The 16,425-nt window shown below is 43.6% G+C and overlaps 1 protein-coding gene across 17 annotated transcripts in view; it reads right to left on the reverse strand.

Moving 5' to 3' along the window:
* Positions 1-16,132, reverse strand: part of EP400 (E1A binding protein p400) — a 48,492-nt gene extending 32,360 nt beyond the window's left edge. For 13 of the 17 annotated variants that reach the window (XM_030958630.1, XM_030958629.1, XM_030958628.1 and 10 more), the window contains exons 1-13: positions 16,012-16,132; positions 12,643-13,995; positions 10,444-10,554; positions 6,765-6,855; positions 6,249-6,356; positions 5,156-5,535; positions 4,345-4,650; positions 4,013-4,198; positions 2,525-2,665; positions 2,339-2,417; positions 2,016-2,062; positions 945-1,002; positions 179-268 (exon numbers count right to left, since the gene is read on the reverse strand). In XM_030958630.1, the coding sequence (XP_030814490.1) occupies positions 179-268; positions 945-1,002; positions 2,016-2,062; positions 2,339-2,417; positions 2,525-2,665; positions 4,013-4,198; positions 4,345-4,650; positions 5,156-5,535; positions 6,249-6,356; positions 6,765-6,855; positions 10,444-10,554; positions 12,643-13,965 (2,920 nt within the window). In that variant the 5' untranslated portion in view covers positions 13,966-13,995; positions 16,012-16,132. The remainder of the gene's footprint in view (positions 1-178; positions 269-944; positions 1,003-2,015; positions 2,063-2,338; positions 2,418-2,524; positions 2,666-4,012; positions 4,199-4,344; positions 4,651-5,155; positions 5,536-6,248; positions 6,357-6,764; positions 6,856-10,443; positions 10,555-12,642; positions 13,996-16,011) is intronic. The other 4 variants (XM_030958627.1, XM_030958626.1, XM_030958625.1 and 1 more) reach the window with 3 other exon arrangements.
* Between the last annotated feature and the right edge of the window lie 293 nt (positions 16,133-16,425).

The following is a 16,425-nucleotide window of genomic DNA, read 5'->3' on the forward strand; positions in this document are numbered from 1 at the left end:
TCACTCCATAAACTGCTGCAGCTTTCCAAACAGAAAAAACTAAACACAGACTACACAGGATTGAACATCTGAATGCAGTCTCCCACCTCTAATCCTCTTCAGAAATATAACAAGTGCTGTGTGTTTCCAGCTGTTGTTTCAGAGCCCAGCCCAGAGAGGAACCAAGCCACATGCCTACCTTCTTTGGCTAGATTAGACAATTCAGTTTGATGGTTTATGTTTCCCTCTTTAGCTTCTTGTTCTTCAATTGTTTCTTCTTCATCTTCAACTACAAGAAAACAAATGCAAATCTTGGGTTAAATTATACAGTAATTCAGGAGGCTTGTAATTCTATTCCCCTGAAGTGAACGAGCACAGAATATTCTAAGTCTGCAGAATATTCTAAGCCTGCAGGATTTAAAAATAATTAAATATGTATGGAAAACAAGATAATCTGAGAGCAACTATATGCAGTATTTGAAAGGTAAATGAATAAGAGAGAAGCCTCAGGACAGAAGGCATTCAAGTGTTGATTGACAATGTTCCCCACAGGTTGTTCTGAGGCTTTGAACAAGGGAGTTCCTATGTCAGGAACATGGCAGAGCAATCACCAACAAGAAAGGACCCAAAACAGATGGGTTTTTCAGCCTAAAATCCTCAAAAGAACTTCAAGACCATTAGTAAGGCCTGACAAATGAAGTAATGAGGACAGAAAGAATTAAAATCCACCAATAATGACAGCAGTATAATTTCAAGGAAAATGTTGTTTTCAGATTTTCACTAGAGCTCTTTTAGGGATAATTTACTATTTAATTGACTGTCTAATGTCTCTAAGAAATAGATGAAGGTTGGTATTTGGTTCCTGAAAAGCAATGCACCCACACAGTAACAGACTGAAAACCTGTGGGTTTAATATTCAACTTATGTACTATGCTATGGATGCAAAATTTTGGGAAGTGACTTACCTTCCTCATCAGTCAAAGATGTGCTTGCCTTTCTTTTCCTTCCAGATGATGAACCCCCCTAGCATTAAATAATTGTAATATTTAAAATCAGAGAAAACAAAAGATAAGCAGGGGGCTTTGTTTGTTTTTTAAAAACAACAAAACATGCCTTGCAGTCCCAAAAGCATTTGCTGATAGACATTTAACACCTATTAGCACTTCCTTGGTCATGCCAAAACAGAAATTCTAATTCTGAATTGATGGGAGTGTGTGGTCTGCCACTTGCACTGCTCATGGGTCAAATTATTCAGGTCCAGCTGTGGCACAAAACTTTTAGCCAGGCTGGCTCAAGGACTAAATTTTTTCACTAGTCAATAAAAAAGAGATATGCACAGGCCTATAATTGTCTCAGCTGTCCAGTGCACTCTGTTGAATTGTTTAGCCTGTGCCAATTAACTCTCACAGCCAGTGCTGGGCCTCAGTTTGGCTGATAACACATGCTAAGGCTTGTTCCTAGCAGGAAATTCAGATGCAGGCACTCTGCTTGGTGGAGGGGGAGTATTCCAGCACATGGGCATCAGCTGTGCCACAACAGATGGCTCAGGGCCTCAGATTCCTTGTTCATTTTTTTCCAATTGCACAGACACAGCCAAGGAGTCCTTAGCACACATTTTATCCAGGGAAAAAGATATCCAAGTTCCATTCAGTTTGATCCATTCTGTAACATACACCTTCATCTCTCAGCAGACAAATCTCTGCTGAACACCTGAAAACACGTTTCATGCCCCACAAAGTCTACCCCTGGCTACTGTAAATGAAACTCCTGCCCAAGTCTGGCAATTGATTTGTACAGTTTTTTGGTCTTCAATTTCATAATTAATGATCCACAGCCATTGAGGACATGTACCAACCACAATCCCCTTCCTAATCAGAAAAGAAAAATTATACTTGTGCTTGTGACTGAATGTTCATTTGTCAGTGAAATCTTATCATCACCATATATTTTTTTAAAGCCACCTTTATCAAAACTTTTTCACATATGTAGTCACATTTAAACCAATTTGATGCCTTTTTTAAAAAACAAAGACTCACCATTTCACTTTCTTTTTCCAAATAAAGGTCTTCTTTTGCATCCTTACCTGGAAAATTATTACACTTGATGTATGTATTCATCACTTAGCAATTTTCCATTTCTCACATGAACTTGTAAATGTATTCAAAGGAAGACATAAGAAGTATTAACAAAATCTAACACAAAAACATAAAAACCCATAACTCATTATTCAGATCTATTCAAATCCTATTATTAGCAACTCACAATTTTACCACCAAGATTAACCTGAACTGAGTGAAATTATATAAAACACTATCATCAGAATTCAGACTATATTTCTTATGAAATGGAATACAATTACCTTTCCTTGAAAATCTCTTTAAATTCAAAGCTTTTTTCCTTTTCTCTTGAAATTCAATTTGCAGTTTAATTTCAACAACCTGAAATGTAAAGCAAGTCTAATAAATCACTTTTATTTTACAAACAAACTACTGAAGATGAAAAAACCACCACAAATTGCACAAGTCTTAGTGAGTGAGTACTTTACCTGCTCAATGTTAGACCAGAAATACTCTATTTCTCTAGCAATGGATGCTGCAATCCTCCTCAGTTTGTTCTGTTCCTCCCTTTTAGCTCGCTCTTCGTTAAGTTTCTTTTCCTCATGGTAACGAGCCACAGTTCTTACCATCTAAAATACCATGAAATACTGAATTAGGTTACCTCAAAATACATTTCATTGCATTTCTTAAGATTATAGTGGTTATCAGCAGCCAGATGTTGACCATAGCTTTACACACATAGCACTTACCTCCAATATTTCTAAATCTTACCATGCCAGTAAAGCAACAGACATGAAACTCAAAGAAAAAAAAAATACAACTATAACTAAGCAATCAAGTAGGAAACTCTTAATTCACTCTCTCAATACAAAAATTAGAAAAAATTCCACTGAAATTAGCAGCAAACACACAAAAGAAAACTTTTTCAGACAGCACATATGAAGTCACAGAAATCACACCACAAAATGTCAGAGACCAAAACTAAAATGAGTTCAAAAAGAGTGTACATACATGAGTGAAAGATCAGTCAATGGCTGTTAAGACTGACTTGATTGCAACCTTTAGCTCAGGAGGTCCCTAAAACATTGACTTCCAGAAGTTTGAAGCAAAGTGCCAGGGGAAGGATCATTTCACATTTGCCCTTCCTGTTTCTCCTATTCTTAAAAACCTACCATTGGCCACAAATGGAAATCCAGATTTAAATTATATTCAAAATGCAGATATTTAATGTACAAAACAATACACTTATTTCAATACTTTGCTTCTGAGTTTCCATCATTTCAAAATATACAATAGAAAACAACATGGCAATTTAAACTAATGACCTTCAGTTGCTCTGCTCATTACCCTAAACTGGTCATAAACGTACCCAAAAAAAAGATGCAACATTGCTGGTATTCACAGAAAACCTTTGCTTACTGTAAATGAATAGATTTTATATATTTCATCTCACTCCATACAAATTTTCATTGCACTACTGTATTCCTGCTGTGCTGCTCTCTCCCCCTATGGAAACAGTTCTCCACCACGTTTCCACTACTGTCTTTACTCCTATTTTTCTGTGAGATTAAGAAAAAATAACTAGACAGACAACCACACCCAGTGGAAGCTATTTACAAAATTCTGTATTTACTCTTTATTGGCTGGAAATAACACATTTGTGAGACAAGCATGACAACTCCAGTTTTTATTTAAATATAACCCAGTCAACATATTGAGTGGGCTGCTAAAAAAGCTATTTGATCTCCAGAGGAATAAAATCCACAAACTGTTATTTGCATCCACAATCTGTACAGTTATCCAGTCTGTCTCAGGTGCCATATGCAAAACTGACAACAAAACTTCTCATTTGAGGCAAAAGTTAGTGCCTCATCTTTCCTTTACCTCTATCTGTAGCAAAAGATACCTCAATAGCTTTGCTACCAAACTGAGTGACAACATTTATTACTCTGAGTTATAAAATGCTTTTCAAGTACCTTCTTAGCAGTTGCCATCTTCCACTTTCTCTCCTGGGCAAAATCAGTTGCCATCCACTGCATTTCTTCCAGCAAATAATCCCAGTGGGATTTTGGTCTTGGAGCCTCTTGGAGTTTAGGCAGCCGCCTGGGGGACCACAAACCTTCCTTTCTCAGTTCTGCTATCCGCTGGTGGATTTGATTTTCCTTAAAAAGAAGTACACAGACTTACAGTGAAGCTGCAGAATGCACCTGAAGTTGTAGATTCAGAGAAAAATCGTAATTCTCCCACTTTACTAAATTAATTGACAGGAAAATAAAAGTGTAAAAGCTTCACGCAGAATATATCTTACCAGCTTGACTTGCTCAGCAAGCTTGTCTTGAGAGTTCTCCTGTGGCAACACCGCTGCATTCTGAGCTGGACTTTGTGTTTTAGGTGCTGCTGCTGCTACTGCTAAGCCAGGAGGCTTGGATGCAATAGGAGACAAGGACTTGGTGGTGGCTGGAGAGGTCCTGTTTGTTTGCACAGGGTATGGAGAAGGCGGTGTTGTGCCTGGGATCGCTGCTGGAGCAGTGGATGAGGTAGGTGGCAGTGGATTTGCTGCAAGACGCTGAGAACTCTGAGCAGGATCTGCAGATGGCCGTGTCAGAGTCACAGTCTGCCCAAGAAACACACTGGTTACTGATGAGGTGAGGATTCAATACTTAATCTACACTAGAGCAGAACATAATGGAGACTTTAACTTAATAACAAATGTGCACCTGTGTCGCAATACGACACAAAATGAATGCCACACGCTGAGATGTCTAAGGCAAAAAAGGTGCATTTATTTCTGGACTTTGATATTTATAGAATTCTAAAAGTGAACATGGATTGGAGGATGAAATTGCTACTTCTCCAACCACACTGGTCAAACTAACAGTTTATCAATTTTCTCTTCCTCCAGAAAGGAATGCAAAGCAATCATTATCTACATTAAAAGTATGTGAGAAACTCAATTACAAAAATGTAAACATCAGAAGGCTTAGAAGGACTTAGAAGAACAGGGCGACACACCTGCATTTTTACAAGGAAAGGATTTAACTGTCCAGTGGAATTAAGAGATGAAGACAGCACTTTTAGGTTTTACTGGCCACGGAAACAAACCCACGTCCACCCCATACCTGCTGCTGTATGGCAGCTTGTGGCTGTGACACTTGGCTGGGCGCCTGTCCCTGCACGTGGATCGTCGGTGGCACCTGCTGCTGCAGCGGCGCTGGAAGCGGGGCGGCCGTCAGGGGCACGCTCTGGGGCTGGATCTTCACCTGGATCTGGGGCTGGGCTGGAGGCTCCACCAGCTGGGGCTGCTGCTGCGGGAGCTGCAGGGTGGCGGGCAGTGACGCCATGGGGACGTTGGCGGGCTGCAGGCGCACGGGCAGCTGCGGCGGCGGCGTGTGCAGGCTGGCCGCGTTCTGCACCGGGGGGCCCTTGGAGGGGTCGTACTGCTGCTGGCTCTGCTTCTGCCCCGTCAGCTGCACCGTCTGCGGAGTGGGAGGCATCCCTCCTGCAGGGCAACAGGAAACACGCAGGTGAGATTAAAACATTAAAATGTCCAATGGTCTCTGTTGATTTAAGGAGGAAATCGACTGCGAATAGAGTGGTTTTGTTACTTACTTTGCCACAAGACACCATCACTTGAAAATACCACATCACAATCACAAAATAAATCACCATTACAATAAACAACGAAGTACTTCATGCACAGGACTGTAACTAAAATTTGGAGCACAGCAACTAAAAAAGAGCATGTCATTATAGGTCTTCTAAATTTCGTATACTCAAAAAAAAAAAAAGGAGTGGTGAACTAATGGAGTTTAACCTAAAATACCAGCATGAAGTCTAAAAACTACTTAGTCTTTCTAAGAACACATTCACTCTAACACATATTCTAAAGCTTGGCATGACTAATGAATAAAAATTTGTCATGATGTTCGAATTAGATGGTTTTCTTTTCATAAATCATTGGTTCGGTTCCAGAATTCTCAGATTGGCCATTCTGCATCAGCACCTGTGACGTATTTCCATGCCCACATGCACCTTTGGAGCCCGTCACTCAGCTCCTTAAACGAACCAGGCATTGCATACCAAGTATTAATTTACATGGAGAAGTGTGTGGTGGGACTAGGATCTTGGCAGGCCGGAAGCCAAAGTTTCTAGTTCCATCACCAACATCTCCTTGTGAAATTAATGTGCAACTGGCATGTGGTGACACAGTACCTTGTGCCGTTGGCATTAGCTGTTGAAGAGGAACTCCTGAAGCCACACCCGGGTGCTGAAAAACCATCCCATGACGGCCCACTTCAATTCGTGGTCTCTTAGACGAATCTGTGATATTCAAATTCCATTTATGGCACGGTATAATGGAATGGGTTCAATTTTACAAAGCAAACTACTACACATGACTCCACCGTCAGCTCTGAAAGCTACAACTACTGTACATGTGTAGCATTTATGAAGAACATGCTCCAGGGCCAGAGTCCCTCTGACTTCAAGTTGGCCATCTCCAATCTTCTCAGCCAGAACAATCAACCTAACCATGTCTCCATGCCTGCCAAATCCAGGTCTATCTACTGGGAGTGGAGTGCACTCTTCCCACAGCACCAGTCACAGTAGACAGCCCTAAGGATCTGGTGATTCCCAAGGTGAGGCAAAAATGTATTTTTGAACAGTGGGCTCCGATCACTGTTTGGAAAAAAAAGAGGATGGAAGTGGAATTGTGCCTGTGGAACATACCTGCTGGTGCAAGGGCCTGCTGCTGTCTCTTAAAAGCTTCAATCTCTATGGTGCTCACAGTCCCCGGCGCCGGAGTCCCTGTATGCGTTTGCTACAGGGAAAAGAAAACAAATCACAGAAGTTCAATCTGCAGATGGTCTGACACCAGGAGAGAATTTACAAGCAGATCTAAGGAGGCCAGCACAGAAAAAGTCCTTCAGAACAGCTGTACAACAAAGGAAACAAGACTCATTCATTATCTGTTATGACGTTTTAGTTATCCACAATGCACAAATACTCTTCGTTGAGTTTTAATTTTACAGTGATTAAGTTGTTTATATATAATGTACACCTACATTTTGTTAAGTGATACAAAACTCAGGAAAATGGGATATGTAAAAAACAAATTTGCCCAGTATTTTTGGTTTTTTTTTTTTAATTAATGGAAATTTTCATTAGTGTACTATATCTGTGTGAAACACCAGTAACACAAATTCATCTTCATCCTGAAAACAGCTTAAGCTTATTTGAGTCTCCAGCTCTCTCAGGATAGAGCTTTGTGAGAGTTACCATTGAAATATTTCAGGAAAAAGCTAGGAAGATGGAATAAAGAACCTCAGCCAAGGTAAACAAGTTCCAGTTCCATTTTTCCAGATGCTGGACTTGTACCTGTTTGCACAGCTGGCAAAATGAGTCTCATGAATAAACTCAGTGAGGAGAGACAATATTGCCCTAAGGCTAAGGTGACATCAGAGCTCACCAGAAATTACTATCCATTTTGTCTGAGGATAAACAGCACACAAACTATGAATTAACAAGCCTGGAAGAGCACTGTTGATATTGAGATGCAAAAGGAATAACTGGGCTCTGATTCAGCAAGCTGGAATTTAGCTTCAGTAAGATTACACACGGCATTCAAACTTTATTTTTAAATCACTACATTAAATATCAACAATGATGGCAAGAACCTGTCCCAGAGGATCCTTTCAGCATCAAGCACAGGTGACAGGCTCACATACAGGATTACTGAAGCAAACAAATTTGGGTATATGACAATTTTAATGCTCTTTGGGCCCTCAGTATACTGGCAAGTACTTATTAATGCCCATCAGTATCTGTGCAAGTCCAATTCCTTTCAGTGAGTTTCCAGGTAATTTTTAACTTCTCCTCAGTATTTGGTTATGCTGTACCAAATATTTTACTGTGAAACTTAATATGAGAAAAATAAGAGCTATCCCAAAAACTGTCATAAGAGATTCCATCAGAAAATACAAACACAAACTTTACGTATGGCAGTCTCTGTATCCTGGGAAATGAATTAATTTAGCACTCCCGTTCTCAAAGTGTACCTTTCTAAGGGTGAGAGCCTTAAACATGTTGAAGTATAGTAAGGGTTTGCAAATGTTGTGAAATATTTTATGACAACACAAAAGGCAGTAATTTCCTTTATTCACAGATATTTTCTCCTCTGATTTTAACCAAAACTTTACCAACGTAAATTAAACCCACAGAAGTAAACACCAGTCTGTATTGAAATAAATCACAGCAGTGACATCCTGCATCTTCAGTGCTTCACTGCATGCTATTAATAATCACAGCCAACATCACCTACAATGACTGCGTTTCAAATGCTCCTTTTTGAGTTGAATATATCTCATCCCCCTCAGACTCAATCAATAGCTATGAATTAATAACACTTAATCTCCTTGCTGCTCTGAGGGCATTTGCAGCCACTCCACCAATACAGCTACAGCCTTAAGATGTAAATTCTGTTTTTAAGTGTCTCTGACTCATATTCACAGTTCACTGCTATTTCACATTCAATAAGGATTAAGTTTTCAAATATTTGTCTTGTCACAAGGTAGACGTGCAGCATATTTCAGATCCAACAGCCAGTGTCTGGCAGAGCATCATAGACCTAGGCATTCACAGAATTTTCAAAATAAGCCACAAGAATTGATTAGGCAAATGCTACTAAAATGACTAACAAATTCAGTTTATGTCCCATTTGCATTAGATGCTGCTGGGACATCAGTTTAAGAAATTATATTCTTCAAACTCCACACTAAATGCCATTTATTTCACCTGCTCTCTCCCTCTGGATGACTGCATACTCACAGTTTCAGGCTGTATCTCTACTAGGAGTTTTGACTGACATTTTCTTAAGAATATGCCTCCCAGCTGTCTGCATTATCACCATGTAATTTAGGCCAGACTCTTCAGAGAGCAGACATGTTATGTCTTCATAAATTGCAGTCACATACCAATAATATTAGACTAAAGCTGTCCAAACTTTAATTAAAATAATGTAGCTGTCCCGAGGTCATGATTATGCAGCATGCACACAATAATCACTCTGAGCACTGCACTTCTGCACTGGGATTTGAATGGTGATGCTGATTGGGACACATTATTTCTCCATAAACAGTTGCAAAGAGCAAGAGTGATGGAACAAAATGCCACTTTCTGTTCAGAAAGTGCTAAAAGGTCAGTACCACACAGACAGTTTTGTGCATTTTTAGCATGAACCAGTTTCTCTGAAACTGCATGGTACAATACCTTCAAAAGTATCACCACTGCTGCAGCTACAGCTTGGTGGTAACCCTAATCACTATAATAAATATGATATGATAGTAAGTATTTTAAACAGCTTAAATGAAGCCTGACTACCTAAGGAGACTTCCAAGGCATGTCAGTACTGGCCCTAAGGAAGAGCTCTCAGTGCAATCCCCTTTGCTGCACAACTCCTTTGTACAGTATCACAGGAACATCCCATTTGTTACACACGGGAACACAACCCATCCTATATTCCATTTCACTTTCCATTTCCAAAGCCCAGATAAAGGCAGCACAGCCTGTACAGCTGCTGTGGTAGAGCAGAGTAATTCACCCTGCAACACCTGCTATGCATATCATTGAGCTAAAAGGTAAATATTTTAGTTGCAGATGGAATTAGGGTATGTTACTTCTCAGGGTATGTATGCAGTGATGTCTGGGTAACAGAGTTGAAGGCAGAGCTGCATAAAACCACACCAAACTGAAAAGCTGTATCATCACTGATCAACAAACATTTTAACTGATTATCACATTTATTTCTTGGCTTTCTCCAGCATTCCTCATGAAAAAAGAAAAAAATTGTTAAAAAGGTCTTTTATAATAAAAATAAGTGCTTCTGTTTCTTCTTCCCAACATTTATGGCAGAGCTAATGGAAAGCAGTTAATTATTTAAAACAAATTGTGCCAGAGGATTAGTAGCATTGTTTAACACATTTCAGGGAAGGCAAATCCAAAACCTTCTGTAGCCACACTCAAAACCTTTAATACATAAGGGGAAGAAAAAAAAGAAAAGAATTTTAGAAGAAATCCACAATTACAATGCCACAGACAAAGAATCCATATCATCACTACGCAGAATGCACAAATGAACCAAATGCATTAGGGATACAAAGACAAACAAACCAAAGTGAAAACATTCAAGCTGAAAGTTAATGCAATAAGCCAGCAACCTGGAGACAAAGCTTTAACTTCCTCAAGGCTTCAGTTATACTGATGCATTTGAAGACTGCAGAGGTTTTTTGGTTTTGTTTAGATGATAAGGGATGGGCTCTTGGGAAAATTCTAATTCATCTAAGAAATATCAAATCTGAATGAAGAAAAAAAATCTGGGATGAAACTACATTTTAGAACCATTGAAAAGTACCTGAAATGGTTGCTGCTGGGATGAAAAAGCAGCAGAAACATTTGGAGGAAGCTGGGTTGCTATAGCGACAGGAGTACCAGTCTGCCCATCCTTTCCTGTCACAACCTTTACCTGAGAGAAATATTTTGGGAAAAAAAAAAAAGAAGGGAGAATCATTTTCTTTTTAGAAGTTTTTCTTCTTTTAAATGTTCAACACACTCCTTTGGTACTGATGGCACCTCACTGAAGAGGGGAATAATAACTAAACCACCATCAGTACAGCTTGTTTCGAGCACAGCCCATTTTTAGAGTTCTGTCTTACTTTTAATAGCAGAACAGAGCACAGCCTTGACTGTTTATTGTGACTTCTGTCACTGGAAACGTTTTCTTAAATCCAGTTAACATAAAAGTGTGCTTTAAACTGAATGATTGCTGCTGCTAACAGACAACAAATTAGCATGACAGACAGTTTGAACGTAAGAGAGCTTCAACATTTATTTAAGCAATGAGCACAGCCACCATTCACTCTCCCCTCCAATTCCCAAAGAAATCAACCTTCCAGGCAAGGGATGAAGCACGCTGCTTTAGCAGAAAGTGATAGGGGGAGGGGGAAATAAAACAGAAGACGACAACAAAATACAAAGAAAGAACATACTCAAAAGATGTCTTAATCTTTCAGAAGGATTCATCACTTGAAAACACATAAAGACTTTTGCTGTTGCGCTTTGCAAAATTCTCCAGCAGTTACAGGGACAAGAAACTTCCACAAACAAAGGAGGATCCACCACGAGAAGGCAGCGAAGTACAGCAAATTCTCAACCCGAAACACCATGGGGTAGAGACTGAACTCATTTAAAGTGTACAGCACCACTGACTTCAAGGAATCTGTACCATTTACACCCACTAAAGATCCCTCAAAGTGTGCAGATGGTAGTTAAAAATACCTGGTTATTTCAGCTGACAAACACGCAACCCAACAAGAACACCTAAACAATTTGACAAAACACAAACCAGGTGAAAAAAAAATACTGAATATCCATTGTCAATAAATTACAGTAACAGGCTAGCTTTTCTGTCACTATATAAAGTAATGATTTCTTCAAAATTGTCAGTAACTGTCACAAGCAGAAATATATTTTACCTAATTAAGAAGCTTATACAACAAAGTGCTGAACAAATTAAACTTCAGCCATTATTCTGTTAAAATTTCCCACTAATTCCAACTGAAGGTATGATTGCTAATGATTCATACCTAAGAGCCATTAAATTTGAGAGAAGACACTCATTTCCAGAGGGTATTCAAAGCAACATGAGGTTCTTTACATAATATTGGTTCTTCTACAAGCTGGCAGCTACATAATTCGCAAATTTTAGAAGATATTTATGAGTGCCAAGTGGTGCAGGGGCATCAGTTCTATCTACCCTGCTGCAACCACTTGCCAAGTTGGCTTGTGGGCAGGCTCTGCACCAGACCAGTGCTCCAGCACCCACAGATGGGTACAAAAGTGCAGGAAAAGCTGCACAGCACCTGTTTGTGGCAAGCTTCTTTCAAGTTCTTTGCCATCAATAAGCAGTGAATTCAAGTTAGTAATTTAAACCTCTGCATAAGTAACAACGTGAACTTGTCAATGTCCAGTCTGTATGTGCTGGTTGTTAATCCTTTAAACAGCAGCTCACACACAGAGCTGCAGGGCACCCTGAATAATGTAATATATGACTGTGGAACCTTACACATGTTCTCCCTCGCTAATTAGATTAATTCACATTTTTTGTTGGCTGCAGCAACATTGAACTTCAGTAACATCTATGATTAGAACTCACATGAGTCAGGTTAACCTCTTGTAATGCTTTTACTCATTCTTTCTTGGTTTGTCCAAGTTTAGCTAAGTGAAATTCAAACTACAATTCCTACTCATAACCATTCTGAGAGCTTAAAACCATTTCCACACTTCCACCATCTTTATTTGTGTGCAGCTAGGACAGTTAAAGCTCTCTCTCTATGCTTTTATTTTCAACCCAAAAATCTAAGAGCACACTCAAACCAACCCATCAAATCACACTACCCAGCAGAACTGCATTCTTTCAGGCCAACTATTTTATGAAAAACTGCCATACTTCACCAAGCAAAAATGGTTTTTCATGTCCTGTCCCATTCTTTAATACTTCACAATCCCAGTGCTACAACTTCATCTATGATTTTATTCCAATGAAGTTTCTTACCTCATCATTGATGACCTCAGATTGTTCTTCCTCTTCTTCCTCCTCCAGATCCAAGTCATTTTGCCTCAGGTATGCTTGCAGAGGAACACAATGTTTCTTCTTAAAAGCTAAAAAGTCCATCATATTTCCTTGAAGATGTTGCAGGAAAAACAGTTCAATCAAACATTCCTTAAAAGTTTCCTTAAGAATTTCCATCTGCTTGTGGTGATGATCCAAACATAGTTTTCTCATTTGAGCAGTTTCTTGGTTGGCAGGAGGAATCTCCTCCAACTTTTTGGGCTGTTTCTTCACTGCTGTGTTAGCTGTAGGAGTGAGAGGAAGACTCGACAGCCCCTGTGGCACAGTGGCCCGTGAAGGACTCGTGGGAGGAGGAGGTGATGTCATTCCAAACGCGCTCGGTCCTCCAACTCCTGCTATCAATCCACCAGAAGTCCTGTCAAATCCAATGGGTCTACTCAGCTGCTGCCCTTGTAGAACTTGCTGCTGCTGTTGCATTAGCTGCCCCTGGATAATATTGCTGATTTGGGGTGGCAAGTTGGTCGTTGTGATGTGGCCCGGGCTAGTCAAAGATTGCATATTTGCCCCGCTGGCCACGGGGCTCTGAGGGCCGAGGTGGTGGATGGTGCCCCCAGACTGCGAGTGCGGCTGCGAGAGCCGGCGTTCCCTCACGGTGCCGGGCGGGCCGGACGATGGCAGCTGCACTTGTGCAGCAGCTCCTTGAGCAATCTGTGCAATCCCCGGTCCTTCTTGGTACACGAAGTGCCCGCCGTTGGAAGGGCTCAGGCTGATCTGTCTCACCAGCACGCTGGCATCCACAAAGCCTCTGGTGGGGCTCTGGCTGCACATGCCCAGGCCGGGCCCGGGGGTGCCCGCGCGGACGTTGGACAGCGCCTGCACCGGCACCGGGTTGGGCTGAGTGGGGCTCTGGGACTGCACCTGCTGGGGCAGCGGGGAGGTGACCTGGATGTACGAGGGGGAGCCATGCTCAAAGCGCCTCTGCTGGGGGCTGAACTGAAAGCTCGGGGACGTCGGGTTTGGCAGCGGCAGCGGGGTGAGTGTGATCTGCTGGTTGCCCGAGGCCACCGGGCCCACGTTCTGCAGGGTGATGTTCACGTTCTGCCCGGCCACGGGGCTCCGGCTCATGATGAACTGCTGGATCTGGTAACTGGGCGACTGCGGCGCCGAGGGGCTCGCGGAAGGCGCGAAGGAGGCAGCGGGGGACTGGGGTAAATTGGCCTGTTGTTCTTCTCCCTCACTGCCCGTGAAGGACCTGGATCTCTGCAGCTGGCGCTGGGCATTCTGAGGACCATTGCCATGGTGCATTCTCACCGATCTAAGGTTTTACAGTATAGTCTAAAGAAATACACAAAAACAGACATTCAGGGAATGTAAGAATGCTTCTGCAACTGAAACTATTTAGTTACAACTAGAAAGATTACCTTACAGTAAGAATTCTGTTATCCTGGTTCTGCAGTTACTTAAAACGTTTCAAATTATCCAAAACCCTCAGCACAAGCAAATCTCACTTAATTTCTCTAGCTAATACTGCTATTGAATAGTCTTACAAATGTTGTGTTCCCCTTAGCTAGGCAGAATGACTTCAAATAATAAAAAAAAAAGAATGAACAGGACTTATTCTCTTGCTGTGGAACTTCAAGAAACAGTGGTCTCCAGCACCAAAGGCATCTACTCTTTTTTCATATTCATTATTACCAATGTTTCAGTGCTTTTAACTCTTAATGCAAAGTTATTGTAATTGCTAAAACATATAGTCCATTGTTTTAACAGCAACTAAAAATAAGAAAATGGACAGACTATTCAACTTTATTGTTCTAGCTACTGAAGGCCAAGTCATCTAAATGCATGTCAAACTACTGTACTTGATCATTAACTTTGCCTTCTCTTTCCTTCAGAACACAAAAAGAGAGGAAAATTAACCAAATCTGCATTTCATTTCAAATGCTGTTTATTGGGTCAAGCTACCCAGAAATCCCAAAATGTTCTGGTTTTGTATTTCAATCGCAGACAAACAAAAATTCCAATGACATGCACTGACAGGTAGATTCAGGGCTGGGAGTCACACAGAAATAGCAGCAAGAGAAAACGAAACCTGATGGGTTTTTCTTCCTTTCAAAATCTCTCCCCTCTTTTGAAAGCAACACTTTCACTTTTAGCATTTCAGGCCAAACACACACAAACATGCTGCTACTCCTTTGTGTTCCTAACTCCAAGTTGGTCGCAGGAGGCAACAGGCAGCAGCACCCCGGCACGGCAGCGCTGCTGGGAAGCGGCGGGATGCAGCCGCCGCCTCTCCCGCTGCCCAGGCAGGGAGCACATCACAGCCAGCGCTCCCCTGCCCTGCGCTGTCCGCAGCCATCCGCCCAAGCCCTGCGGATGGAGATTCCCTTCCTTGCCCCGGGAGAGAGGCGGCTGTCCGGGAAGGTGGAGCAAAGCAGCGCTGTCACACACGTGCCAGCAGCGACAGGGGGCCGAGAGCCCGGGAGCTCCCGTGCCGGGGGTACCGCGGAGCGCAGCCGGCACAGCGGCTCCTCCGGCCCGGTTCCGCCTCTCCCGCACCGGGGTTCACCCAGCGGGTCTCGACTGTCCCGCACCGGGGCTCATCCCGCCGGGTCTCGCTGTCCCCACCGGCTCATCCCCGGTCTCCTTCCCGCACCGGGGCTCATCCCGCCGGGTCTCGACTGTCCCGCACCGGGGCTCATCCCGCCGGGTCTCGACTGTCCCGCACCGGGGCTCATCCCGCCGGGTCTCGACTGTCCCGCACCGGGGCTCATCCCGCCGGGTCTCGGCTCTCCCACTCTCCGGGGCTCAAACCTGAGCGAGCGAGATCCGTAGAGCGGGAAAGGGAAAAACTGCACTCCTTACAGGCCCCTTTTCCAAAAGATTTAACAATACTGCAGTTCTTCGAGGTATTGTGGTTATTTCACAGAGCCCATACCAAATAATTAAGATTCAAACGATACTACCAGCAACAAGGTCTTATTATTTTAATTACCCGCACCTCACTAACACTTATGGCCCCAGTGAAAACACTTAATTAATTACAGGCCGATAAGGGAGGTCCCGAAGCAGGGATCGCCCTTTGTGTGCGAGCAGCGCGGCGGGCCCGCCCGGCCGGGAGTGAAGCCCGGCCCCGCCGCCGCCGCTCCGCGGGGACTCCCCCGGCCCGGGGCTCCCCCCGCCGGGGCCGCACTCCCCGGCCCGGCCCGGCCCGGCCCGCGTCCCCCGCCCCGCGCCGGGCGGGCCCGTCCCTCCGCGGCCTCCCCGGTGCGGCGGCGGGGCCGGCGGGGGCCGTTCGGGGCGGAGCGGGGCGCGCAGCCGGGCCCGGCGGGCCCCGCGGGCCGCACTTACCGCGGGCGCCGCGGGTTCCATTCGCTGCGGGCAGGAAGCGCGGGCGGGGGCGCCGCTACCAGCGCCGGCAGGAGACAAACCGCGTCCCGCCGCGCCTGCGCCGCCACCCGCGGGCCGCGCCGCGCCTGCGCCAGCCCCGCGCCTGCGCGCTCCGCGGAGCGGGCTCTGTCGCGATAGGAACGGGCTCGGCGACAGCGCAGAGAAATGATATTTATTGTAGCACCGAGCAAAGCGCAGTTTCTGTCCGCGCACGGAGCGGGGCTGTCGCTACTGTTCAATACGCGGAGCGAAAAGCCGCACTTGCAGCTGGCGGGGCTCGCACTCTCCAGGGCAGGAGAGGCTGGGAGCGCCCGGAGCGGGGCCGGCCGGGGAACAACGCAGATGGAGCGGCTGGAGCATCTCCGACGGCTCTGT

The sequence above is a fragment of the Camarhynchus parvulus genome, chromosome 15, assembly GCF_901933205.1.
Source record: "Camarhynchus parvulus chromosome 15, STF_HiC, whole genome shotgun sequence".
Classification (NCBI taxonomy): Eukaryota; Metazoa; Chordata; class Aves; order Passeriformes; family Thraupidae; genus Camarhynchus; species Camarhynchus parvulus.